The sequence below is a fragment of the Camellia sinensis genome, unplaced genomic scaffold, assembly GCF_055761805.1.
Source record: "Camellia sinensis isolate YWXY unplaced genomic scaffold, ASM5576180v1 Unanchor13, whole genome shotgun sequence".
Taxonomy (NCBI): Eukaryota; Viridiplantae; Streptophyta; class Magnoliopsida; order Ericales; family Theaceae; genus Camellia; species Camellia sinensis.
This window is the reverse complement of record NW_028129009.1, coordinates 1117905-1144942: the sequence shown is the minus strand read 5'-3', so window position 1 is coordinate 1144942 and position 27038 is coordinate 1117905. Positions and strand designations below refer to the sequence as shown.

The 27038-nt window shown below is 39.2% G+C and overlaps 2 protein-coding genes across 8 annotated transcripts in view; both read right to left on the bottom strand.

The window, feature by feature from the left end:
• Nucleotides 1-27038, bottom strand: part of LOC145788662 (putative cyclic nucleotide-gated ion channel 20, chloroplastic) — a 119967-nt gene that overhangs the window by 55909 nt on the left and 37020 nt on the right. For all 7 annotated transcript variants that reach the window (XR_014358064.1, XR_014358065.1, XM_082911784.1 and 4 more), the window contains 2 exons: nucleotides 14242-14499; nucleotides 12696-12841 (listed from right to left, as the gene is read on the bottom strand). Coding sequence is in view for 5 of the 7 variants with exons in the window: in XM_082911784.1 (XP_082767910.1) it covers nucleotides 12696-12841; nucleotides 14242-14499 (404 nt within the window). In the remaining 2 variants the exon portion in view is untranslated. The remainder of the gene's footprint in view (nucleotides 1-12695; nucleotides 12842-14241; nucleotides 14500-27038) is intronic.
• On the bottom strand, nucleotides 21722-24132 carry LOC114321882 (uncharacterized). The gene is made up of 2 exons (XM_028269109.2): nucleotides 22542-24132; nucleotides 21722-22434 (listed from the first exon to the last, which is right to left on the bottom strand). Exons 1-2 carry the CDS (start codon nucleotides 23381-23383, stop codon nucleotides 21828-21830), a joined length of 1449 nt encoding a protein of 482 aa, XP_028124910.2. The 5' UTR covers nucleotides 23384-24132; the 3' UTR covers nucleotides 21722-21827.

Below are 27038 nucleotides of genomic sequence, written 5' to 3'. Positions count from 1 at the left end.
GATATGAAACTTGAATTCTAGAAAACTCAGTTTGAAACTGAAAATTTCAACTGAGGACATGAGACTGGATGTCCGATTCACATGACTGGTCAATCTAGCAGACGACCGGTAGAGGCAGCGGACATCCAACCAAACTCAATGTTGGAAATCCACTCTTAGGTCTCCCTAGACTGGACATCTAGTTTAGACATCACAGAGGACATGCCATCATAATCAAGCCTGAAATATCTTGGAGTATCCCCGTATCGAACGTCTGATATATCCAGCGGACATTCTGCCAAACGTTTGGTCATTGTAGCAGACGTCCACTTTGCCCTTGCTCCTGGTTTTCATTCAACCACTTCCATAACTTGGGATTTTGCCTTGGACCCCCAATGACCTTTAAGACCCTTAGGAAGGGAACCACACGTACTAAACAATTAAATGATTTTGAGTTTTTGACATTAATACCTCACTCCATACTTGGTGTGGGATTCGGCAAACTACATTTCAAACCTTCAGAACCCTTGGAACAAGGTGAGTGATTTGTATGGGAGCTTACTTTCTGTATAATATGCACTTGGAAATCATGAAAGGATGCTATGTTCCTTATGTATATCCTTAATTTCACGTGAAAGCCTTCCATTGGCGTATTGGACACAACTTTACCAAACCAAACCAAACCAAGCCAAGCCTTAAGTCCCATCAAATGGGGTCGGCTACATGAATCCTTCTCCACGTGGCCCTATCAAAGGCCATTTCATTAGTCAAATTAAGTAGATTCATATCTCTATTTATAACGCTAGTCAACGTTAATCTAGGCCTACCCCGTCCCCTAACACTTCCATCTACCGTTACAGCATCGCATCTCTTCATTACTGCCTCTGTTGGTCTCCGTTGAATATGACCAAACCATCTCAAACGATTCTCTCTCAACTTATCTTCTATCGGTGCTACTCCTACCCATTCCCGAATACACTCATTCCTAATCCTGTCCTGTTTAGTCTTACCACACATCCACCTTAGCATCCTCATCTCAGCCACACTCATCTTATCTACATGCTGTTTCTTGGTTGCCCAACACTCCGTCCCATACAACATAGCTGGTCTAATAGCCGTTCTATAAAACTTACCTTTTAGTCTAGTGGGTATTCGTTTATCCCCCAGACGCACTTCTCCACTTACACCATCCCGCCTTAATCCTATGGGCCATATCTGCATCAATCTCTCCCGCTGTTGTGATAATCGACCCTAAATAACGAAAATGTTCACTCTTAGGCAGTTCTTGGTTCTCAATCTTCACTTCTCCTCTACTTTCATTGTTACTGTTACTAAATTTACACTCCATGTACTCTGTCTTAGTTCTGCTTATCCGAAATCCTTTAGATTCAAGAGCTTTTCTCCAAATCTCCAACTTTGTGTTAACTCCTTCTCTAGTCTCATCCACTAACACAATATCGTCTGCAAACAGCATACACCATGGCACGTCATCCTGAATATTTATCGTCAACTCGTCCATAACTAAAGCAAAAAGATAAGGACTTAAGGTAGATCCTTGGTGTAACCCTACAGTGATAAGAAATTCATTTGTTTCTCCAGCTGGCGATCTAATAGTGGTCACCACCCCTTCATACATGTCCCTAATCACGTCAATGTAGCCTTTTGTCACCCCTTTCTTCTCTAACGCCCACCATATTATATCTCGGGGCACTCTATCATATGCTTTCTCAAGGTCGATAAACACCATATGAATGTCTCTTTTCTTTTCTTTATACTTTTCTATTACTCTCCTCAAAAGATAGATCGCTTCCATTGTTGACCTACCAGGCATAAACCCAAATTGATTCTCTGTCACCTCTGTTATGTCTCGCAATCGACGTTCCATCACCCTCTCCCACACTTTCATTATATGACAGATTAGCTTAATTCCTCTATAGTTGTTACAATTCTGGACATCACCTTTATTCTTATAGATTGGCACTAAAATACTCTTTCTCCACTCATCTGGCACTAAAATACTCTTTCTTAATGATGTCAATATTTTTTGTTATTTTTTCTTATAATGCTAGGGGGTTTTTGATAAAGGAGGCACACATAGATTGTAAATCATTCCCAATAGCCAGATACTCCCTACATTGTATAGTAAGACTTCTATCTCAACGTTAGGGAGCTGGATCTCAAATCCAAGGTAAGGCAAAGGGCGGTGTGTCTCCTAAGAGAGTTTGCTAACAGAACCTTGTTAGAATGTATTAGGAATGTTTCCTATTTTATTCTTATGTATATTTAGTATCTTTATTTATGCTTTAGAGAGCTCCTGTAATTTTGCTAATGATCTAATATAAAAGGGGATGAGATAGGACTCATACCTCTAACTTTTTCTCTTCTCAAAATAAACACGGCATCAGAGCCTCTCTGAAACCCTAGGAACCACAGCACCAGTCGGACAACCACAGCACCACCACACCCCAGTCTCACCACCACAGCACTAGTTGCAGCCATCTAGGGTTTCGACGTCACCAGTCGTCGTCAGCTAGACTGTCGGCAGTCCTAGCCGCAGCCCCTAGGGCTTCGACACACCCTAGGGCTTGTCGGGGCCTCCTTTTCCCAGCCCAGGTCTGTCAGCAGGATAGAAGGGCCAGTCAAGAATGTCGTTTCTTCCTTCGCAGGCTACCGATAGACACGACGAAGCCTTGGTTCAGTCGGGCCTCCATCTCTCATGGGGCTGGGTTGTTGCTCTCTCTCTTGCGTGGGTCTAGGTTGATGTGAACTGGTTTAATCTTCTTTGCTTTTATTATGTAAATCGTTTCTTCTTTTTTTTTTCTCCTGTCTTCTTGAAAAAAATAAAAAAAGGAAAAAAATTTACTCTTAATTTTTTTTTTTTGGTTCTGGTTATTGTGTTATCCCCTCTTCCGGGTTTGTGGTTAGACCAATGTTTGTTTGTGAGGGTTCCTTAGTAGAGTATTCATGGCAGAATCGACTAGTGAGTCTTCTACTTCGCAGCCTGCTCCTTAAGGCACGAGTACTGTTTTGCCTCCTACTATGACTGATTCTCTCCATTCTGGCCAGAAAATCAGCGCCTCTCTTTAATGGTCAAAATTATCTAGCGTGGTCGCAGAGTTTGACTATTTTTTTGAAGAGCAAAGGGAAGATGAGATATGTTAATGGACGTGTTCAGCCCCCCAGTACCACATACCCGGGTTATGATCAGTGGGAGATTACCGAATCTCTTATCATGGGCTGGTTGATACATTCCATGGTTTCAGAGATTGGTGAGCGATATTTGTCTATGGACACAACACAAGATATTTGGGAGGTTGTGGCCACTACGTATTCTCACAAAGGCAATTTTTCACAAACTTTTGAGTTGCGATGCTCCATTGACCGGTCCGTCCAGGGTGAGATGACTATCCTCCAATATTTCACTTTCCTTAGTAATCGGTGGAAGCGACTTGATCAACTTCAGGACTACAAACTGGTCTATCCCACTGATTATGCCGGTTACCGAAAAATTGTTGAACAAGTGCAGGTCTTCAAGTTTTTGGAAGGTCTAAATGTGGAGTTTGATCCTGTTCGGAGTTGTGTGCTTGGTATGTATGTGTTTCCTTCTCTCCAAGAAGCATTTGCTTATGTACAGAATGAAGAGAGTCGTCGTTCTGCGATGCTTCCGTCTACCTCTTCTGACCGATCTGCCCTAGTTTCTACACAATCTAGAGATGGGGATCGTGGTTCCCGTTCTTCTGAAAAGGATACCCTCTTCTGTGACTATTGTCGTCGCCCTCACCACACCCGTGAGACTTGTTGAAAGTTGCATGGGCCGCCATCTGGGGGTTGTGGAGATCGTTCTGGTTCTCATGGGGGTCACTCTGGTCAGTCTAGAGGCTGAGGGTCCAATGCCCGAGCCCATCATTCTGATACAGTTGAGCCACCGTCCCCAGCTCCGGTTGTTTCTTCCGCTGATATCTTTGGTTTTTCTACTTTTGAGCTAGAGGTTGTTCTTCACCACTTGCTAGACCATCGGGCGTCTAGTTCATCTTCAGATAACTTTGTCCATTCAGGTAACTTAGCTTCTTTTACAAGTGCTTTCCTATCGCATCAAAGATTGACTTGGATTATCGATTCTGGTACTTCAAACCATATGTCTGGGTCTTCTGATTTGTTCTCCGCATATACTCCTTTTTAAGGACAGGATAAAGTTAGAATTGCTAATGGTACTATTTCTTCTGTATTTGGGAAATGTTTAATTCATTCCACTGCTTCCCTTCCTTTGTCGTCTGTTCTACATGTTCCCAATTTTAGTGTTAATCTTTTATCTTTGACTCGTATTATTTGGGACTTAAATTGTAGTGTGACCTTTTTTCATGATCATTGTCTATTTCAGGACCTTATCACGAGGAAGATGATTGGCAGTGGTAGAAACGCGAACGGTCTCTATATCCTGGATCAAGTAGACCAGCTGGCTCATTCCTCCATTCAGTTACCATCTACCAAGGAAGACCTATGGTTGTGGCACCGTCGTCTTGGGCATCCATCTTTTTTGTTATTTAAGCATCTTTTTCCTTAAATTTTTTTGAAAAATAATATTTCTGAGTTTCACTGTAAGTCGTGTCAACTTGGAAAACAACACAGAGCTTCTTTTGCTCCTTTTATTAATAAAAGTTTAATCCCTTTTTCATTGATTCATTCTGATGTATGGGGTCCCTCTCGTTTTATGTCTTTAAAGTGTCAAAGATGGTTTGTCACCTTTATTGATGATTGTTCTAGGACCACCTGGGTATATCTTATCAAGGACAAATGTGAGGTTTTTTTCGTGTTTCAAAAATTTCATAAAATGATTTGCACTCAGTTTGCGGCAGTTGTCAAAGTTTTGCATTCTGATAATGGGGGGCATATATTGACTCTAGCCTTGCCAGCTACTTTGCTACTCATGGTATTATTCACCAAACTTCTTGTACCAATACCCCCTCAACAGAATGGTATTGTCGAGCGTAAAAACCATCATCTTCTTGATATTGCACGTTGTTTTTCCTTTGAAATGTGTGTTCCTCGATCATATTGGGGGAAAGCTATTCTCACTGCCGCCTTCCTCATCAATCGTCTTCCTACCCAAGTTCTCCACAAACACACTCCTCTTCAGATTTTGTTAGGGTCCTCATCTTCTAATTTCTCCATTCCTCCCAAAACCTTTAGATGTGTGTGCTTTGTTCATAACCATTCTCCTACCCATGGTAAGTTGGATCCTCAACCTCTTCGGTGTGTCTTCCTGGGTTACTCTGCCACCCAAAAGGGCTACAAGTGTTATCATCCACCCTCTCGGAAACGGTTTGTCTCTATGGATGTGTCTTTATTTGAGTCTCAGTCCTACTTTTTGTCCTCACCGGTGTCCCAATCATCCTTTCAAGGGAAGCCTTAGTGTGAAGCAAATCCTGTATCACTACCATCAGTGATTGAGCAAGATGTTAAGGGTGACTCAGCCATTGAGACTGTTGAGTCTGAATCGGAATCCACAGTGCAAGATAGCAAAGTTTATGTCAGGGATAAGGATAGAAAACAAGTTACTTGGGTACAAGAGACCAATTCAGATTCTCCATTGCTATCTTCTCCTTCTGATGAGTGTCCAGAATCCTCTTCTACTAATGAACCTCCAGGTAACTCTATTATTTCTGACCTAGATGTTCCCATTGCTAATAGGAAGGGGGTTAGGTCTTGCACTCAACATCCTATTTCTCATTTTGTATCCTACACTAATCTGTCTTCTTCCTATAAAGCTTTCTTGTCTAAAGTTTCTTCTGTGAGTCTTCTAATTTTCAGGATGCTCTTTCTACTCCTGAGTGGAAGCATGCCGTGATGGAGGAGGTGAGAGCTCTTGCAAAAAATGGCACTTGGGAATTGACTGAGTTACCTAACGACAAACGACCTGTTGAATGTAAGCGGATGTACACTGTGAAGCACAAAGCCGATGGTTTAATTGAACGTTACAAGGCAAGATTGGTGGCCAAGGGCTTTATGCAATCTTATGGAGTAGACTTACCAAGAGACATTTGCACTTGTTGCTAAGATGAACTCTGTCAGAGTCCTCCTCTCCCTTGCCGCTAATCTCAACTGGCTTCTCCATCAATTTGATGTGAAGAATGCTTTCCTCCATAGTGATTTGGAAGAAGTGTAGATGGGCATTCCCCCAAGCTTTGAGAATGTTAAAACCAAAGGAAAAGTATGCCGCCTACGCAAGTCACTCTATGGACTTAAACAGTCTCCTGGGGTTTGATTTGAGAGATTTGCTCAGGCCATGTTGCGATATGGTTTCAAACAGAGTCAAGCTGATCATACTTTGTTTGTGAAACACTCCTCACATGGTAAGACAACAGCTCTTATTGTCTATGTAGATGATATTGTACTTACAGGGGATAATGTTAAGGAGGTTCTTCGGTTAAAAGAGTATTTGGCCAATGAGTTTGAAATAAAAAACTTAGGCAACTTTAAGTACTTTCTAGGTATTGAGGTTGCTAGGTCCAAAGATGGCATCTTCATATGTCAAAGAAAATATGTGCTTGATTTGTTAAAAGAAACTAGAATACTTGGCAGTAAAGCTTGTGATACACCATTAGGCCTTGGACTGAAGCTTAGTAAGGATCAAGGAAGCGAGCTTGTAGACCGGGGGAGGTACCAAAGACTAGTGGGCAAGCTTATTTACTTATCTCATTCATATCCTGACATTGCTATTGCAGTGAGTATGGTTAGTTTATGCATGCTCCATGTGCAATTCACTTATTCTAAGGTACTTCAAGTCTTCTCCGGGAAAGAGTCTCTATTTCTCCAAATATGGTCATCTTAGTGTGGAGGCATATACAGATGCTGATTGGGCTAGATCAGTCACTGATAGATGGTCAACCTCTAGCTATTGTACCTTTGTTGGAGGAAATCTAGTTACTTGGAGAGACAAGAAATAGAATGTAGTTGCGCGGTCCAGTGTAGAGGCTGAATCCAGAGCTATAGCTTAGGGTGTTTGTGAGCTATTATGGATTAGATTATTTTTGCAGGATTCGGGGATTCATCGGACTGATTCGATGAGACTATACTATGACAATAAGGTAGCCATCAATATAACTCACAATCCAATTCAGCATTACGGGACCAAGCATGTGGAGATTGACAGGCATTTTATCAAGGAAAAGCTCACTAGTGGCACTATATGTACACCATTCGTGAGGTCTGGGGACCAACTGGCTGATATTCTCACCAAAGGATTAGGGAATAAATCATTTCGTGATATTCTCAACAAGCTGGGCATGAGAGATATCTTCGCACCAGCTTTAGAGGGAATGTTAAGAACGTATTAGGAATGTTTCCTATGTTTCCTATTTCATCCTTATGCATATTTGGTATCTTTATTTATGCCCTAGAGAGCTCCTATAATTTTGCTAATGATCTAATATAAAAGGGGATGAGATAGGACTCTTACCTCTAGCTTTTTCTCTTCTCAAAATAAACAAACCTAAGGCTGTGAGGATTCGTTATAGAAGATACCTTAGTTGTAGGAATCGTCCTAACAGGTGACGAATCTTCGTAAGAAACGTGTAGGAATCGCGTTTCGGTAGAGAGAAACGTGATCCTGGCCTAGATGGGATCGTTGGTGAAGAAGAAAACAAACCCTAGCTTGTTGGTCAACAAAGAGAGAGAGTAGAAAGAAAGTGAAGAAGAACCTAAAGGTTGTGTCTGGTATGTCCATTGCTTCGTTTTACTTCTTTTATCACTTCGAAAGTCGTCTCCCTCTCTCTCTCTCTGTTTTTCGTCTCTATCGCAGTTCGTCTCTCTCTCTCTCTCTCTCTCTCTCTCTCTCAGATCGTCTCCTCTGCCTTCATCTCTGTCTTTGCCTTCGTCTCCTTTGCCTTCTTTCTGGCCTTCACGATATATACCTAATATATAAGTGAAATATATATATATATATATATATACATATATAAGATAATAAAACATATAAAATCTTTAACTAAATATAAAATATATATAAAACATATAAAATCTTTAAATAAATATATATATTTAAAAAATAAAAAAATAAAAAAAATTAACACGTTATTATTTTATATATATCATATATACACATATAAATATATAATAAAAATAATAAAAATATTAATATATATAATCTTTATAATATATTTACATACATTAACACATGCAAATATAATTTATATATATATGAGTATATATTATACATATTAATAAAAAAAACACACACTGTAGAAATTTAATGTATAAAGAGAAATAGAGAATTGTATTATTGATTGATTTATATTGATATATTGAATGTTACAATAATTCCTATATATAGAAGAGTAGGTGGTAGTAGGTGGTAGGTGGAGTAGGTGAAGTGGAGGTGGTAGTGGTGTAGTGGGTTAGGTTTAGTGGAGTAGGTGAGGTGGTAGTGGTGTAGTGGGTTAGGTTTAGTGGAGTAGGTGAGGTGGTAGTGGTGTAGTGGGTTTTAGTGGAGTAGGTGAGGTGGTAGTGGTGTAGTGAGTTAGGTTTAATGGAGTAGGTGAGGTGGTAGTGGTGTAGTGGGTGGATTTTAACAGCCCCCCGCAAACTCAAGGGGGATAAGAACTAACCAACTTGAGTTTGGAGAGAGTAACAAAACAAGAAAATACATAAAAATAAAAGAGGATAGGAGACACTGTATGGTCGTGTCAGACCATTGGTGAAGACACTGGATGGTGGTGTCATAACGTTGTAGAGGACACTGTATGGGGGTGTCATAACGTTGTAGAGGACACTGTATGGTGGTGTCATAACGGTGTAGAGGACACTGGATGGCGGTGTCAGACCGATGTAGAAGACAGTTTATGGGGTCATGTCGGACCGTTGTAGCAGACAATGTTGTGACAGTTGTTGTGACAGTTTACGGAGTCTTGCTGGACCCTTGTAGAAACTAACCGGAATCAATGTCGGGACAGTTTACAGAGTCTTGTCGGACCCTTGTAGAAACTAACCGGAATCTATGTCGGGACAGTTTACGGAGTCTTGTCGGACCCTTGTAGAAACTAACCGGAATCTATGTCGGGACAGTTTACAGAGTCTTGTCGGACCCATAAAGGAGCTAACCGGAATCAATGTCGGGACAGTTTACAGAGTCTTGTCGGACCCATGAAGGAGCTAACCGGAATCAATGTCGGGACAGTTTACAGAGTCTTGTCGGACCCCTTAAAAAGTCGCACCCTCAAAAGGTGCGCCCAATTTTTCAAAAGGCGTGCCATCAAAAGGCGTGCCCAATCCATAAAAAGGCGTGCCATCAAAAGGTGTGCCGGACATGATGGCGAGGCACGTGAGTGTCTTGGTTGGCGTGCCCGTGTTGTCGTCTAGCGCCGAGCGGCGCATGATACGCGTGTCGGCCTTGGCTATATAACCAAGACGAAGGCAGAGGCTGAGGCAGAGAAAAACTGAGAGAAACCTCTGAAAAATCCTTCGTGTTGCTGAGAAAGATAGTTCCTTTTGCTGAGAGAGATAGTCTGTAATACTCTGTTGCCCAGAAAATAGTCTGTAACACTTTGTTGCCCTTCTGTAACCAACCTTTCTCTGAAACACTCAGCAACCCATAACATGGCCTCGTCTTCCCGTTCAGCTACCCAGAATATGGCCTCTTCGTCCCGTGGTCTGCTTACTCTCTTTCCCGACCTCAACGAGTCCACAAGAGAGATAACCGGTGCGGTTGCCCTTGAACCTCAACCAAACGCCCCTGAGTTTGCTCCATTGAACTTTCCGATGCGGTCTGTGGAGCAAAGAATGGCAGTGCAGTCGGATGTGGAAGCCAATCAGTATACATTGAAGTCATGTGTGGAAACCATGACTGCGGTTACAAACTTGTCGAACCGGCTGCAGAGTAGGGCAAATGAGGTGCAGCAGTTAAACGCCCAACTGGCTCTGCTCCAACGCATGTATAAGGATGCGCGAGCAGAGATAAGTGTGCTAAAGGCGAAAAATAAGGAGCTGAAGCGGAAGGCCACCGTTATGTTCCAATTTGGAGGTCCGCCATATGCTGTAGTGGAGGAGCAGGGTGGAGTGATCGTGCCCAGTGGAGTGGGAAACACGGAGGCAACACCGTCAAGGGCCGCCCAGGACGGAGGCAAGAAGAAAAGACCGGCGGAATAGGCGAAAAAGTGAGGTCGGTGAGTGGCCGTCTGCAGAAAAGAAAACAAATCTTGTGGTGTTGTGGTTTGTGTTGTTGTGGTTGTTTTTTTTTTTTTTTTTTTTTTTTGTTTTGTTTTGTTAAAATTGTGATCGGGGTTGATCCCTGAGATGAATAAAAGATGGTTTGGTGTGCAAAGCTATATGGTATGAATGGAATTTGAAAAAGATTAAAAAATAATGTGAAAGAAAAATAAAGAAAGAAATAATAAAAATATATTTGAAATCAAAATGAAAGATGGGGGAAATAAGGAAAGTGGTTTGGAGAAAATAAATAAAAATAATGGATTTTGAAATCAAACGGAGGAGAGAGAGGGGACAAGCCCATGTGAGAGAAAGAGGGGAAAAATGATAGCCGATGCACCCAAAAATAATCTAGCTGCTATCCACAGGCGCTTAGGGGAAGGAAATGGTAGCAAGAGACGGCCAACACCATATATGGCTATAGCAAAGAAATGGAGTATCAAGCTCAATGGGCTAGGATTTAGACCAGAGAGTAAAGCCACTGGTCCTGTTGAACACACACCTCCAAGGCTCAAATAATCAAAACATGCTTCACGCATTTCCTTCCTTGCTTGATCAGGAGATGCACAAAACACCTTATACAGGGCTCCAGTCATTCCTCCACCAGTTAAAGGATGACGTATGTTGAAAGCATCACCTATTAATAGTGCTCCAGGAGTAGGGTAAGGAGCAGCTGGCATACTTCTATTGGGCATTGTTTTTGGGTTGCAGAGTTTGCCCCAGGAAAAGATGCCACAGTTAGTGCAGATTATGAAGAAGAGGAATTCACATTGGCCTCAAGAGAGAGGATTTAGGCAGTGATGGGAAGGTATGTGTAGAAAATAAGCGGAATAGGTTGAGGTCCGGCGGGCGGCCAAGGCGAGGTTGCCGCCCGCCGGTGAAACGAAAAATACTAAGTGCTTAACCTTGCTCTGATACCATGTAGAAATTTAATGTATAAAGAGAAATAGAGAATTGTATTATTGATTGATTTATATTGATATATTGAATGTTACAATAATTCCTATATATAGAAGAGTAGGTGGTAGTAGGTGGTAGGTGGAGGTGGTAGTGGTGTAGTGGGTTAGGTTTAGTGGAGTAGGTGAGGTGGTAGTGGTGTAGTGGGTTAGGTTTAGTGGAGTAGGTGAGGTGGTAGTGGTGTAGTGGGTTTTAGTGGAGTAGGTGAGGTGGTAGTGGTGTAGTGAGTTAGGTTTAATGGAGTAGGTGAGGTGGTAGTGGTGTAGTGGGTGGATTTTAACACACACATATATGTAAAATAAAATAAAAATAAATTAACAATAACATATTATTTAAAAAATATAATAAATAAATAAAATAATTAATGTGTAATAAAATAAAAGTATTTATAAAAAAATTTCTAATGTGTATTAAAATATATATATATATATATATTACCGCTTCCCGAGGCGCTCCCAACCTAAGAAACTTCTATCGGCTCACGCTTCCTCGCCCCCGCCCCCGCCCCCGCTTTGTGCAACTAAGGAAGATACCCTCTATTGCGTAATGACTATAGCTTCCTACCTGATGGAAGCAATATACCACACCATATCTAACCTCTTTCACACAAATCACTATGGAGGCTCTATAAGCAAGCGACAAGTTCACGAAAGGAGCTGCCCGGAGGGCATATAAGACGGAGGGCATAGGGCATCAAAAGGAACTGTACCGCTAGGTAGTGACCTTCCTACGTACGCAGTGGACTCTTGGGAGCCTCTAAAGGGGTGAGCGACGGGGGCAGGGGGGTATAGGATATCAACCGTAATTATTGGCATAATAAAGAGAGAAAATAAAAATTATATATTTTTATTTATTTGTAATTGGACATAGTTTTAAAGGGTAAATCAAAAATATAATTAAATTATTTCATGATGTCAACATTTTTTGTTATTTTTTTATGATAAAGTAACAAAAGAAAAAAATTATAATAATAAACTAAACCTCAAGAGAAGCTTCTGTCATTTTAGAAAACTTAGAGGAGGTTTTTGCAATTTTTCATTAAACCTCAGGGGAGATAAGTGTAATTAAAAACTAAACCTCAAAGAAGGTTTCTATCATTTCAAAAACTTTAGAAGAAGTTTATACATTTCATTAAATCTCATGGGAGATCGGTGCAATTGAAAATTAAACCTCAATGGAGGTTTAAGTCATTTCATAAACCTCAGGGGAGGTAAGTGTAATTTACCGTAACTTTTTCCTTCCTGTTTTTTTCTCTTCTCTTGATTTAGGTGGACTTCTTGTCCCCCTCTTCTTGTACTTGTTCACTTTTTTAATAAATTTCTTTTTGTTGCCAATCAAAAAAACCAAATCATGTCAGTGCAAAGTTCTCTAGTCTTAGTTGTGTTATCAATAATTTTTTGAAGGCTTACTAAAAAGAAATATTGAACATTGAAAATATTCTTAATAACAATTAACAAAATTCAACACACCGCAGACAGTGTGTGCCTATCAAACCTATCAATGGTCATTGCATGTACAAAAGTATAACTACAAAAGATTGTCACAGTGAGAAGTCATACCTGCGTCCAAGAGCCTGGAGAAAGTTCTGCATGTTTCCAATAAGAAGAGCAAAAAGCAACAGCCCCAGGCCAATAATGGCTGTAGTGAAAAGGATCTCCCAAACAAAATAACTTGGTACTTGATTTCCAGCCAGTGTACTGATTTGCTTTTGAAATCCCAAAGCGGATAAAAGGTGTTAACAAACATGTAAAATTGGTGTTACAATAATACTAATAAATAAACAAAAAATTAGAAACCCTTAATTATTTAGTAATGATACAAAAGATTATCCTTCATAGTGTAGAATCTGAATTATCTCAAGCTATAAAGCATGGATATGGATACAGATACAGATACGGATACAGATATAGGATACGTTTATGATACAAAACGGATACATCGATATGACAAAACCTAAAAAAATAAGATACAGTTATAGCCAGGATACTTTCATAAAAAAAATATATTTTTTCATGATAATTTTTAGTATTATATTATATATAAGCTCAAATGGTGACAAGACCATTGTCAACCACTTTACTGTTTTCCATTCTTTAGGAATTAAATATTAGTTTCAGAGCTATTGGTCAACCACTTTACTATTGTTTAGTATGTTCTACAAAAAATTCATTTCAATATCAAGTCTAAAATTGTTTTTATTACCGTTCAACTTTGCCCCTTCATACTTGAATGTGTGATATACAAATTTATTTGCTTGTTTAACTGTTGAAATATCCAATCTAAAAAATAAATAAATAACACTGTTAATCATATTTTCTTAATTAATCTTACTTTCTAAAAAGAATATATGTATAACACATTTACAAGGATATAACAATTCAATAAATTCTAACAAAAAGTAGAGTATTGATTGAAACAAGTGGCATCAGAGTGAACTTGTATATCCACTTCTTCTAGGAATAATACCTTAATACAGGATGCAACAGAACCTAATTCATGGTTGTCCATGGTTTGGCCACAACGTAAAACATTTATAATGTCCTTATGTTGATTACAAGCATGGTTGATCAATGTTAGTCGACTTAGATAGTTCGGCTACCAAGAATTTGTTGACTTCATATTGTCTATAAAAAAATATTCAAACAGTTCAGAGAAAAAATAGAAGAAAAAGACAATACAGAAAACATGCTACCAACAACTTTCACTATGTTTTCTTCTTATTATTAAAAAAAGAAAAAAAGAAACAAAGTATGATGCAAATTGCCATAAGAATGAGTAAAAAACTGTCATATATTTAACAAGCTTTGGACAACCAAACTTCCTGAATTCAAACCCTTCAAAGCAAAATATCATGAGGGGTGACTCCGGCTTAACAGTACTGTAGTGGATTTTAAGATTATGAAGTTGCACTGGATTTGTTTTCATGAATCTTGCCTTGTACAAAATTTTTTTCAGATGTTTAAAGCAATGTCACGACTAAACTTCTGCTTAACATGCATCACGTATCCTTCATAATTATATTAACATGAATAAATTGGTCATTTAAACGCAAAAAAAAATTATAAAAAAAAAAAAAAAATTGGAAAGAAATATATAAAAGTATACCTGGAAGCCCCAAAAGAATGAATAAATATATCTGGTGATGATACTTTGTTCTGTAGTGAGATTGACAGCCTGCACATAAATTCCATAAGAGAATCCTCCATTAAAACAAGCAGTTGCGTTATCGTTGTTCGTCCAGTTAGTCCATGTTGCATCTGATTTAAAACTCCCAATATTATTCCCGTGACCGCAATCAATGAATTTCGTACAACTTTTCATTCCAGAGTCACGACAAGCATTTCGAAGACATTGATTTACTCTCTACAAAATAATCATTAGAAAGAAATTTAAATAGTTACTTTTACAACTTGCAATAATAAGAATTTGTCAAACATCTTACAATCAAATCAAGGACAACAAACATGTAAAATCAGAAAGGGAAAACATACATACCACCATCAATGAAACAAGAAATTCAAGTATACATCAGAGGTGTCATGTTGGAGAGTGTGGCAAAGTACATATCGAAATACATAAGAGCAACATATATGAAGTTGCATTAGTCTTACATCAAAGTTGAGACAAGGATTTGATGAAATTTTCTTGCAACAAAAATATTTCAAGAAACCCTAGGTTATTTGTATATTTCAAGAACTTTAAAATGAACAATAGTTACTTCAATCAACCATTCTCATCCTCACAAACAAACTAGAAAAGCACTTTTAGAAACTCGAATCATGTAATGTGCTTTTCAAAGAAAAACAAATAATCCTAAACATGGCACCTAATACATTTGGAGTAACTAGTTGAAACCCCACCTCTTGAAGCTTTAAATACGAAAGATGAGATGGCAAATGAAGAGAGGTAATGAGAGATGAAGAACTCCTCCAACTTGAGAAGAACTCCACCAAGTTCTTGAGCTTCGAGAGACTTGAAGCTCCACCCAAATGGTCTCCTAATGCATCACTGCTCCAAGTAATAGGTTAAGTGTTTCAGGTTGGGGTATCACATAAAGGTTTGGTTCTTGTAATAATGGAGTAAGAATTGAAGAAAATCACTGTGGGGGAGGGGGTGGAAAGTTTTGGCTCTCTCTCTGTCTCTTACGTGTGTGTGTGTGTGTGTGTGAAAATGGATATATTCAAAACTAAAAGTTTAAGACTTAACCACTTGGTCTTCCTAGCTTGGACACTTGTTCACTTGCTATTGGCCAAAGAAAGGAAAGAGAGAGAAAAGCCAAAATCTTGCATACCATATATACGTAAAGTGTATGACACAAAGTACAAGGCCTATGTGGCACTGGCCATGGATGGATGACCAAACAAAAAGGAGGAGGAGGAACTTTCTAACACCTTCCTATTGTACCTTTATTCAAATTAAAATGAAAAAAGAAGAGGGAAAAAAATTGGCCTAAATGTGTTTGGTTAAAAAATATAAAAGAACAGTCCAAATGTGTTCTACCGAATTAAAAGACAAGTCAAAAGCCCCATAATTAAAGACATGGGCCCAATGCTTAGTGCCCAAAAGTGTGTAAAAACTAAGGTGCAAGTGGGCCTCCCTTGATCTAACTAAAAGAATTAAGCAATAGACTTCAATTAATTCACCTATTCATGGATTAAACATATAATTTAAATTAGGTAGGCAAGGGATTTAAAAAAAAGATAGATATGATTTCACTGGAATTCATTGATTGCCCCGTAGGAATTTACTACTGAAGAACTCATGTTCTTTGCAAGATCATTGAAGGAGAGGCTGATCATAAATTTGGAGAGTTTGCTTTTACAAGGAAATGAAGGCCTTCGAGAACAACTATTGGACTACAAAGCTATTACTGGTTGAGTGCTTGAACATGCACAGTTCTCTTAGAGGTGATCTATCAGGATGGTACCATATGAAGCTTTGTATGGTAGAAAATGTAGATCACTAGAGTGTTGGACCAAGGTGGAAAATGAGAAATTATTGGGGCCAGAGATTGTCCAAGATGCAATTGAAAAGACAAAAGGGATTTAGCAACAACTTAAGACTACACAAAGTTGTCAGAAGAATTGAGCTGATGAAAGAAGGAATTTGGAATTTTAAGTTGGAGATCATGTTTTTCTTAAAATATTTCCTCTTAAAGGTGTGACTCAATTCTGAAAGAAAGGTAAGTTGTCACCCTATTACATTAGACCATTTGAAATACTAAAAATATTAGTGTAGTTGCTTATTGGCTGGCATTACCACTTGAATTGCGCAAGTACATAATGTGTTTATATTTCTATGTTGAGAAACTATCTGAAAGATTTGTTTCATGTGTTGGATTATCAACGAACGATCATAGAGGATTTGGAATACAAAGAAAGGTCAATTCAAATTCTTGATCACTGCAAGAAGGTAATGAGAAGCTTATTTCATTGGTTAAAGTGAAATGGCAACATCATTTCAAAACATAAGCTACTGAGAAAGGGAAGATGAAATGAGGGAGAAATATTCTTTTTTCTTTTTGAACCATGAGGTAAGTTAAGTTTGGAGGACCAAACTTTTCAAGGGGAGAAGGATGTAACACACTAGGGGCACATTTGTTTTGGGTATTAAAGTGGGGATTGAAAGTGAAGGAAACATGTGGTACCTATCGGATTTTTAATCCTGTGTTTGATTGCAAGATAAGGAAGAAGCAATTGAAGGTGGGGAACATGTGGGTCCCACAATATAGTACAATCTGTAAGAAATAATGTATAGAGAAAGAGAGAGAATAAATTGTATGCATTATTATTGATTGATATAATGTTATATTTATTACAATGATTCATGATTCCTATATATAGAAGAGGGTGAGTGTGTAGTAGGTAAGGAGTAGGTGAAGTGGAGGTGGTAGTGGTGTAGTGGGTTAGGTTTAGTGGAGTAGGTGAGGTGGTAGTGGTGTAGTGGGTTAGGTTTAGTGGAGTAGGTTTAAGTGGGTGTAGTGGGTTAGGTTTAGTGGAGTAGGTTTAAGTGGGTGAAGTAGGTGATAAATTTTAACAGCCCCCCGCAAACTCAAGGGGGATAGGAACTAGCCAACTTGAGTTTGGAGAGAGTTACAAAACAAGAAAATACATAAAAATAAAAAAGGATAGGAGACACTGTATGGTCGTGTCAGACCATTGGTGAAGACACTGGATGGTGGTGTCATAACGTTGTAGAGGACACTGTATGGGGGTGTCAGACCGATGTAGAAGACAGTTTATGGGGTCATGTCGGACCGTTGTAGAAGACAGTTTATGGGGTCATGTCGGACCGTTGTAACAGACAATGTTGTGACAGTTGTTGTGACAGTTTACGGAGTCTTGCTGGACCCTTGTAGAAACTAACCGGAATCAATGTCGGGACAGTTTACAAAGTCTTGTCGGACCCATGAAGGAGCTAACCGGAATCAATGTCGGGACAGTTTACAGAGTCTTGTCGGACCCTTGTAGAAACTAACCGGAATCTATGTCGGGACAGTTTACAGAGTCTTGTCGGACCCTTGTAGAAACTAACCGGAATCTATGTCGGGACAGTTTACAGAGTCTTGTCGGACCCATAAAGGAGCTAACCGGAATCAATGTCGGGACAGTTTATGGGGTCGTGTCGGACCGTTGAAAAAGTTGCACCCTCAAAAGGTGTGCCCAATTTTGTCAAAAGGCGTGCCATCAAAAGGCGTGCCCACTGCATCAAAAGACGAGCCATCAAAAGGCGCGCCAGACACGCGGCGATGCACGTGATCGACAGTGCGCGTGTCGGCCTCTTCGTCATGGTCTTTATAAACCGAAGCGGAGGCGGAGGCTGGGAAGCATAACAAACCAGTCTGAAACCTCTGAAAATTTTCATTCTGAAACATCTGAATATTTGCATTCTGAAACATCTGAACAATGGCCTCTTCTTCCCGTTCAGCTACCCAGAATATGGCCTATGCGTCTCGTGGTCTACTCACTCTCTTTCCCGACCTCAACGAGTCAACAAGAGAGATAACCGGTGCGGTGACCAGTGATCCCCAACCAAACGCCTCTGGTTTTGCTCCGTTGAACTTTCCGATGCGGTCGGTGGAGCAAAAAATGGCGGGGCAAACAGATATTGAGGCCAATCAGTATACTTTGAAGTCATGTGTGGAAACCATGACTGCGGTCACAAACCTGTCGCACCGGCTGCAGAGCAGGACAAATGAGGTGCAGCAGTTAAACTCCCAGCTGGCTCTGCTCCAACGCATGTATAAGGATGCGCGAGCAGAGATAAGTGTGCTAAAGGCGGAAAATAAGGAGCTGAAGCGGAAGGCCACCGTGATGTTCCGATTTGGAGGGCCGCCATATGCTGCAGTGGAGGAGTATGGGGGAGTGATCGTGCCCAGTGGAGTGGGAAACACGGAGGCAACACCGTCAAGGACCGCCCAGGACGGAGGCAAGAAGAAAAGACCGGCGGAATAGGCGAGAAGAAAAATCCCACTGTTCCGATTTGTGTTGGTTGTGTTTTGTTTTGTTTTGTGTTTTTTTTTTTTAATTTTCATTTTAATTTTTATTTTTTTTTAAATTTTTTATGGTGTAAAATGCTGATCGGGGTTGATCCCTGGCATGAAGAAATGACAAGTTTGTAAAATGTTGTTTTTTTTTTTTTTTTTTTTTGTTTTGGGAGTGTTTTGTTGAAAAAATAAAAATAAAATGAAAGAAAACAAGGGAGAAAGAAAATAGATAAAAAATATTTATAGATGGATTATATGAAAAACATCAGTGCGATTGTTTCAAAATAAAGTGGGGTATTTAAAAAAGAGGAAAAGTGATTTGGAAAAAATAAATAAAAATAAGTGATATTTGAAATCAAATGGAGGAGAGAGAGGGACAAACCCATGTGATAAAGTGGAGAGAGAGTCGGTGAGTGGGGTGCAAAAGGTGAAGGAGAAATGATGGATTGAAAATGGTTTGGGTCAAAAGTGGACACTGTTAATGGGGAACATGAGTGCATTGATTATTTGATATAATAATAATAATAATAAAAATAAAAAGTTAGAACAGTTGGAGAGAATGAGTGGAGTATGGTAAGGGTTTCATCCAAAGCCAAAATTCCTGCAGCGAATCACTTCGCAAATCCTAGCATGAGCTTTTTCTCTTTCCAGGCTTATTCATGAATTTCCTGGCGATTTCAAGAGCCTCTGGTGGCATTGTGGCAGAGAACACCCCAACCTGGATTTTGGGTGGCAGCAACTGAGAACACCCCAACCTGGATTTTGGGTGGCAGCAACTGGAAAATATCATAGATCTGATTTTTAAAAACCTCGTGACAGCATTTCATCAGCTTCATCCAAGACAAACATTTTGATGCAAACAGGGCGAAGTAATTGTCTCCGCAACATGTCAAACACACGACCAGGAGTACCAACAACAACATGAACCCCACTGGAGAGAATGCGCTGATCTTCGCGCACACTAGTCCCTCCAACACAAGCATGAACCTTCACACTTTGCTGGGCAAGTTCAAGAGTGGGTGGAAGAACCAAAGCTTGGCACTCAACCAAGCTATAATCTAGCTGCTGCAGAATTCCAGAGCAGAATGTTGCAGTGTTTCCAGTTCCAGACTGTCTCGTCATATGAGGTGAAGAATTCTTCTCCATCAGCCTCACACATGACTACAGTTGCACAAATCTTTGTTGATTTTATCAGCGGAATAGGTTGAGGTCCGGCGGGCGGCTAAGGTGAGGTTGCCGCCCGCCGGGGAAGCGAAAAATACTAGGTTTTAAACCAGCTCTGATACCATGTAAGAAATAATGTATAGAGAAAGAGAGAGAATAAATTGTATATATTATTATTGATTGATATAATGTTATATTTATTACAATGATTCATGATTCCTATATATAGAAGAGGGTGAGTGTGTAGTAGGTAAGGAGTAGGTGAAGTGGAGGTGGTAGTGGTGTAGTGGGTTAGGTTTAGTGGAGTAGGTGAGGTGGTAGTGGTGTAGTGGGTTAGGTTTAGTGGAGTAGGTTTAAGTGGGTGTAGTGGGTTAGGTTTAGTGGAGTAGGTTTAAGTGGGTGAAGTAGGTGATAAATTTTAACACAATCCGTTGTTTGTTTTGCATGGTACTAAATTCCAGATAAATTTAGTATTGGTATGGAGGATTAAATAGAGAAAAATGGGAGATTAAAAAATACCATAGGTATTGCGGTAATTAGGCCTCTCCGAATTATTTTTTTCCTTCATCTAAAGGTTAAAAACAATTACGTCTTTTCATCGCATCCTAACCAAATATAACGCATCACTCCTTCTATCCAATCATTTATCCCATTTATTATTCTATGGTATAATTTATTCCCCATAATCCTATCACATATTCAATTCTCCATTAAACGCATGGTATAACTTATGCCTCACAATCCTATTAATAATCCCATTATGTCTAATCCCATAAAAAATAATTTGGCAATCAAATGTGGCGTAGGTGTATCCATTTGCATAACATGTGCATATCTATCATTTTTAAGGGAAAAATGTATTTACAAGGAAACAACTTAAAATAATTCCACTTTCATGGAGGTGCAAGTGAGCATGTGTTTATGCAAGTGAAAGTTGTGGCAAGGGACAACTCTCACTTGCTCCAACTTGAACCGCCATAAAAGTGCAATTACTTTGTGCAGCTCCTTCATAAAAGCAATTTTCTCTATTTTTAATGCTTCAATGCCTGGAGTTAAATTTTATTCCGTTGTTATATGGAAATGTTTGAAAGCATGCTTTGCTAATTCTTTGAGACATTGTCACACGCTAAGTGTTATTACACAACATATACATATTCGTATTCGATACTTGAGTGCTTAGAGTTAGGTTGATAACCTTTGTCATGTGAAAGATTGGAGACATGTTTCGATGAATCCTTGAAACACGGTTTACAAACATTATTCCTCGAATAGAATATACCTAAACGTTTTGTTATGAAATGACTATAGTTTTGAATTGTTATGTATGTATGCTTCTTTGAGGTGAAACGAAATGAAATAAAATTTAAAGGCCTGAAAGAAAGCCTATCATTTTGTGTGTGATATATTATCGTCACACGCAGAAAACTTAATCGGGATTAGTGGTAATTAAACAACTGGACTTAATCAAGATTAATTAACCCTAATCAAAATTAAGTAGCCTAAGCATTAGTACAAACTTATGTAGGTTTAGAGAAAAGAAAGAGTTAGAGAATGAGGTAGACTTCATTCCCTTTTATATTATTAATACTGAGTAATTACAGAAGTGCCATAAGGCATAATATATGGGTCAACCCATTACACCAATCAAGGGAATAAAGCAGAAGAAAATACAATCATACATTTCCTATTCTAACACTCCCCCTCAAGCTGGTGTGAAGATATCTCTCATGTCCAGCTTGTTGAGAATGCCATGAAATGGTTTGCTCCCTAGCCCCTTGGTAAGAACATCGGCTAATTGGTCTCCAATCTTCACAAATGGAATACATATGATGCCCTAGGAAGCACGGATATAGATACGGAATATGGGTACGATACGATACGGATACGGCGATACGACAAAATTTGAAAAAGTAAGATACAGATACGACGGGGATACGTTCATAAAAAATATTTTTTTTACAATTTTTAGTAATGTAGCATACATAAAAATAAAACTTAAAGCAAAAGACAACTTGATAAAAAAAGAAAGATTCCTATAAAGCTAAGAGTCTTCAAGGTCAATAGCTTCAACTTGTTCCCCTTCATCAGTGAATATCACAGCTTCCATATCTAGTTCATCAAGAGAAAGACTTGCAATTTCAAGTAAGCCTGCACCCTTCAATGAATCAAAAGCATCTCCACCAACATCCCATAACTTGGTTTCTCCTTCAATGTACTGTCGACTTCTCCTTGATAAGAGAGGAAGATTGTTGTGCACAAAAACCAAATCTTCAGCATGTTGTGGTGTCATTTTGTTTCTTTTCATGGAGTGAATAAAGAAGTAGTTGCTCCAATTCCTTTCACAGCATGATGAGGAACATGGCTGGCCAAGCAATTTTAATGCTAAAGATTGAAGCATAGGAGCAAGAGACCCATGTGTAAACCACCAAATAAGTGGATCCAATACTCCTCTATCAATCTTTGAGTCAAAATCTCCAAACATATCCAAACCTCCTGAAAGCTTGGCATACTCCACATTTACAACACTTTTCTCCTCTAAATTTGGAAAGTATTTCTTAAAGCACTTGTTTCTCATACTTGAATTTTCTTCATCCCTATGAGGAGGGACACAATTAGGATTTTCATTGTGCCACGTTGAACTATAATTCCTAGATTACAACATTAGAAAATTTCAAAATTAAATTATGTTATTCATATTAAAAGACAAATGTCAACAAAGAAATCTAATTAGTAAGAGTATGAATTAAGTTATTACCTCGGATTCAAAGAATGTGCAAGGCAATGAAAAGGAGTGTTACTTTTGGCCCACCTCTCAACTAGTATATTGTGCACAACGGAATAAAAGATTGATTCCTCATGAACTAGCTTCCCTTCATGCCTAAAGATGCTTGCCTTCACCTTTTCAATCATGGTGTCCCACATTTCATAGACTAAGTGAAGGCATAGTTTGTCAATGTCACAAAACCTAAGCATCTCATAGATAGGCAATGTAAAAGACAAAATGTAATCAATCTTATCCCACCACACATCATTCAATAATTTTTCCTTCACAGATTCTGCTTTCCCAGCATCGTCTTCTTTGTAAGAAACCCACCAGTCACTAATAACCATTGATTGGAGGCCACGCTTTATAAGTTTAAACCTTTTGAGCATGACAATGGCAGATGCAAAACGTGTGTCTACAACAGCAAGCAACTTCAAGGGTACGAATTCATTGAAAATAGCTACCCGCATGGAATGGTTCATGATGAAATTTTTGATAAACATCACATCATCAACACAAAGTGTGATCCAGTGACATTCATCATAAGCAAAAGTAGCACCCCCTGTTTCCTTTGGAGCACAAATATTCTTAAGAGCAAGATTCAGTGTGTGAACTACACATGGTGTCCAAAAGATATTCGGGTACTTACTTTCAATAAGTAAACCAGCTGCACTACACACGAGAGCATTATCTGTAATGACTTGAATGACATTCTGATGTCCAACTTCTTTAATTGCTTGACTAATTAAGTTGGAAATAAAAAACTTGTTTTTATGCTCACCTTCACAATTAACAGCTTTCAAAAACACTGCCCCAGCTTCTGATGCTCCCATAAAATTAATAAGGGGCCTTCTTTGAGAATCAATCCATCCATCTGAAACAATACTCAACCCTTTTTCCTTCTATGATGCTCTAGTTGGCTCCAACAACCTCTCTACATTAGCCCTTTCCTTTTGAAGCAATGTAGTTCTCAGCGAGTTATAACCAGGTGGTACATAACCAAGAATTGAATTGTTGGCAGCAAATTGAAAAGCACTAACATAATATGGGTTCCTTGATAAATGAAAAGGTAACCCCGCTGAATAAAACATGCGAGCAATCTCATAATGCAATTGTTCCTGAATAACTGGGTTGAATGCCTTTTCTAGAGCAGAAGTTCCAGTAGCCTTTCTTTTTCCTGGCTCATACCTCTCCATCCTAAATCCTCCAGTATCTAAAGGCCCTGAACCTGTTGAAGTAGATTGGCAAGTGGAAGGTGGTAAAGGAACTTTTTTAGGCATAGCCGTCTTTAACCTCTTCTCGGCTTCTTCAATTTTTCTTTGCATTTCAGCAAGGTGTTGCGGAGTCACTTTGGGGCACACTCTAATCCCATTGCCAGAAAGTTTTAACAAATGTGCCTTGACCCCTAAAGTATGATCCCTTATACTCATTTTGACAGTAATTGCATTTAAACCTGGTATTACCACCTCCTTCTCCCATTTTTTTCTAGTTTTGTAACATAACACCAAAGAGGAGCACGATCATCTTCTTCCATTGGTGTACCACTTGTTGAACCTAAACTTCCCGTACCCGAACTCATTTCCTAAAATTTATAAATTTGGTAAACAAATAAAACAAAACATTAATGTAGCATCACCCATAACAACCATAATGCATCACCCATAACAACAAATTCATCAATTCAATTAAATTTCAGCAATTTCAACAATATAGCATCACCCATAACAACTATAATGCAATTCAAGTTAAGGGGGAAAAAATTTACGAAGTTTATTTATTTATTTATTTGCTTATAAGAAATTAATTTATGGTGTTTAGTTGCAATTGTATAGGTAATACATACAGAGTGTATTATTTTATTTTATTTTACCTTATTTGATTTATTTTATTTTATCATATAGGTAATACATACAAAGTTCATTTATTTTATTTTATTTTATCTTATTTTATTTTACAGAGTATACATACAAAAAAAAAATGTGACAAATAAAGGGAGAGGGAGAGATCGACCAAGAGGGGGGAGATAAGATCACGCGATCTGTCCATCTCCAGACCAGACAGATCGAGCGAGAGGGAGAGGGAGAGGGAGAGAGAGAGAGAGAGAGAGAGAGAGAGTGAGATCGAGCGAGAGGGAGACAAAGAGGGAGCGAAAGGGAGAGAGTGAGGGACGAACCTAATCGACGAGCGTCGAGCTGTTGTTCGCGAACCTGATCAACGAACCTGAGCGAGAGACGACAACGAACTCCTCTCCTCCTTTGCTACCGCTGCTGTTCGACCTAGGTAGGGTTTGGTTGATTGATTTTTTTTTGTTTTATTTTACCTTATTTTGATATTTTATACTTTGACCCCCATTACAAGTTTTTGAAATTATTTTTTTGCCCCACAGTATCCCGACCGTATCCTCGCGTATCCCAAACGTATCCGAAATTCAAAAAAACTTTTAAAAAAAATAGGATACTTTTTTCCCGTATCTGATATGTATCTCGCCGTATCGGGCGCGCATCCGTATCCGATACGCGTACGAGAGACATTTCGAAGTATCCGTGTTTCATTGATGATGCCACTAGTGAGTTTTTCCTTGATGAAGTGCCTATCAATCTCCACATTCTTAGTTCTATCATGTTGAACTGGGTTATGAGCTATGTTGATACCGGCCTTGTTGTCAGAGTATAGTCTCATGGAGTTAGACTGATGGATTTCCAAGTCTCCCAAAAATAGTTTAATCCACAGTAACTCACATACACCGTGAGCCATAGTCCGAAATTCTGCCTCAGCACTAAATCTAGCCACCACATTCTATTTCTTACTTCGCCATGTGACTAGGTTGCCACCCACAAATGTGCATTATCCGGACGTTAATCGTCTATCAGTGATTGAACCAGCCCAATCTGCATCAGTAAAGCCTCCATACTAAGATGGCCATGTTTTGAGAAATAGAGACCCTTTCTAAGATAAGACTTTAAGCATCTCAGGATTCTCATAACTGCCTTCAAGTGGAAAGTTCTAGGAGCATGCATAAACTGGCTCACCATGCTCACGGGAATGGCAATGTATGAACGTGAGTGGGATAAGTATATGAGCTTGCCCACTAGTCTCTTGTATCTCCCCGTCCACTGGATCTCCCTCTCGATCCTCACTCTATTTCTAGCCCGGTTCTAGAGGTGTATCACATGGTCTACCTCCAAGCATTCAAGTTTCCTTTAGCAAGTCAAGTACATACTTCCTCTGGCATATGAAGATGCCATCCTTGGACCGAGCTACTTCAATGCCCAAAAAATACTTCAAATAGCCTTAGTCATTGATTTCAAATTCTTTGGCTAAGTATTCTTTGAACGAGGAATCTCCTCGACATCATCTCCTGTCAGAACAATATCATCAACATAAACAATAAGAGCTGTGGTCTTTCCATGTGAGGAGTGTTTCACAAACAAGGTGTGATCAACTTGACTTTGCTTGAACCTATATTTCAGCATAGTTTGAGCAAACCTTTCAAACCAAGCCCTAAGAGACTGCTTTAGCCCATAAAGTGACTTTTGGAGCCTGCATACTTTACCGTTGGACTTAGCATCCACAAAACCAAGAGGAATATCCATATAGACCTCTTCTGCTAGGTCTCCATGAAGGAAGGCATTCTTCACATCAAATTGATGAAGTGGCCAATCCAAATTTGAAGCAAGAGAGAGTAAGATTCTCACAGAATTCATCTTAGCAACCAGTGCAAATGTCTCTTGGTAATCCACCCCATAAGTCTGAGTGTAGCCCTTAGCAACCAATCTTGCTTTGTATCGTTCTATGAAACCATCTGCTTTGTGTTTTACCGTGTACACCCACTTACACCCAACTGGATGTTTGCCTCTAGGTAACGCCACTAACTCCCAAGTGCCACTCTTGCTGAGAGCTCTCATCTCTTCCATCATGTCATGTTTCCATTCAGGAATAGAGAGAGCAATTTGAAAATTGGTAGGTAGACTCACAGAAGACACTTTAGACAAAAAAAGCTTTATATGAGGAAGATAGATGAGAATAAGAGACATGATTACTAATAGGATGTTGAGTACATGACCTAACCCCCTTCCTATTAGCAATGGGAACATCAAGATCAGAAAAACCAGGAATAGAAGCATTAGAATCAGAATTACTTGGACTCTCAGGAGAGGTGGGTGACTCTAGACAATCATCTGGAGAAAAAGTTGACAGTAGAGGAAGAAAAGTAGTCTCTTGCATCCAAGTGACTTGCTGTCTGTCCTTGTCATTGATATAAACTTTGCCTGCTTCCTTTTCCTCAACAACTGCTGGCTCATCATCCTCTATTTGTTCAACCCGTAACGGAAGTGGAACAGGAATCTCTTCACACCAAGGCTCCCCCTGAAGGGATGACTATGATACCGGGGGGAGTCAAAAAGTAAGGCTGAGACTCAAACAAAATGACATCCATGGAGACAAACCATTTGCGAGTGAGAAGATGATAACACTTATAACCCTTTTTGG

What these genes read in the sequence shown, in the direction of transcription:
- LOC114321882 (XM_028269109.2), bottom strand. Translation starts at nt 23,383, where the DNA reads ATGGGAGCATCAGAAGCTGGGGCAGTGTTTTTGAAAGCTGTTAATTGT. An exon ending in GCACATTCTTTGAATCCGAG is followed by an intron (nt 22,435 to 22,541) that starts GTAATAACTTAA and finishes GTTGTAATCTAG; the next exon opens with GAATTATAGTTCAACGTGGC.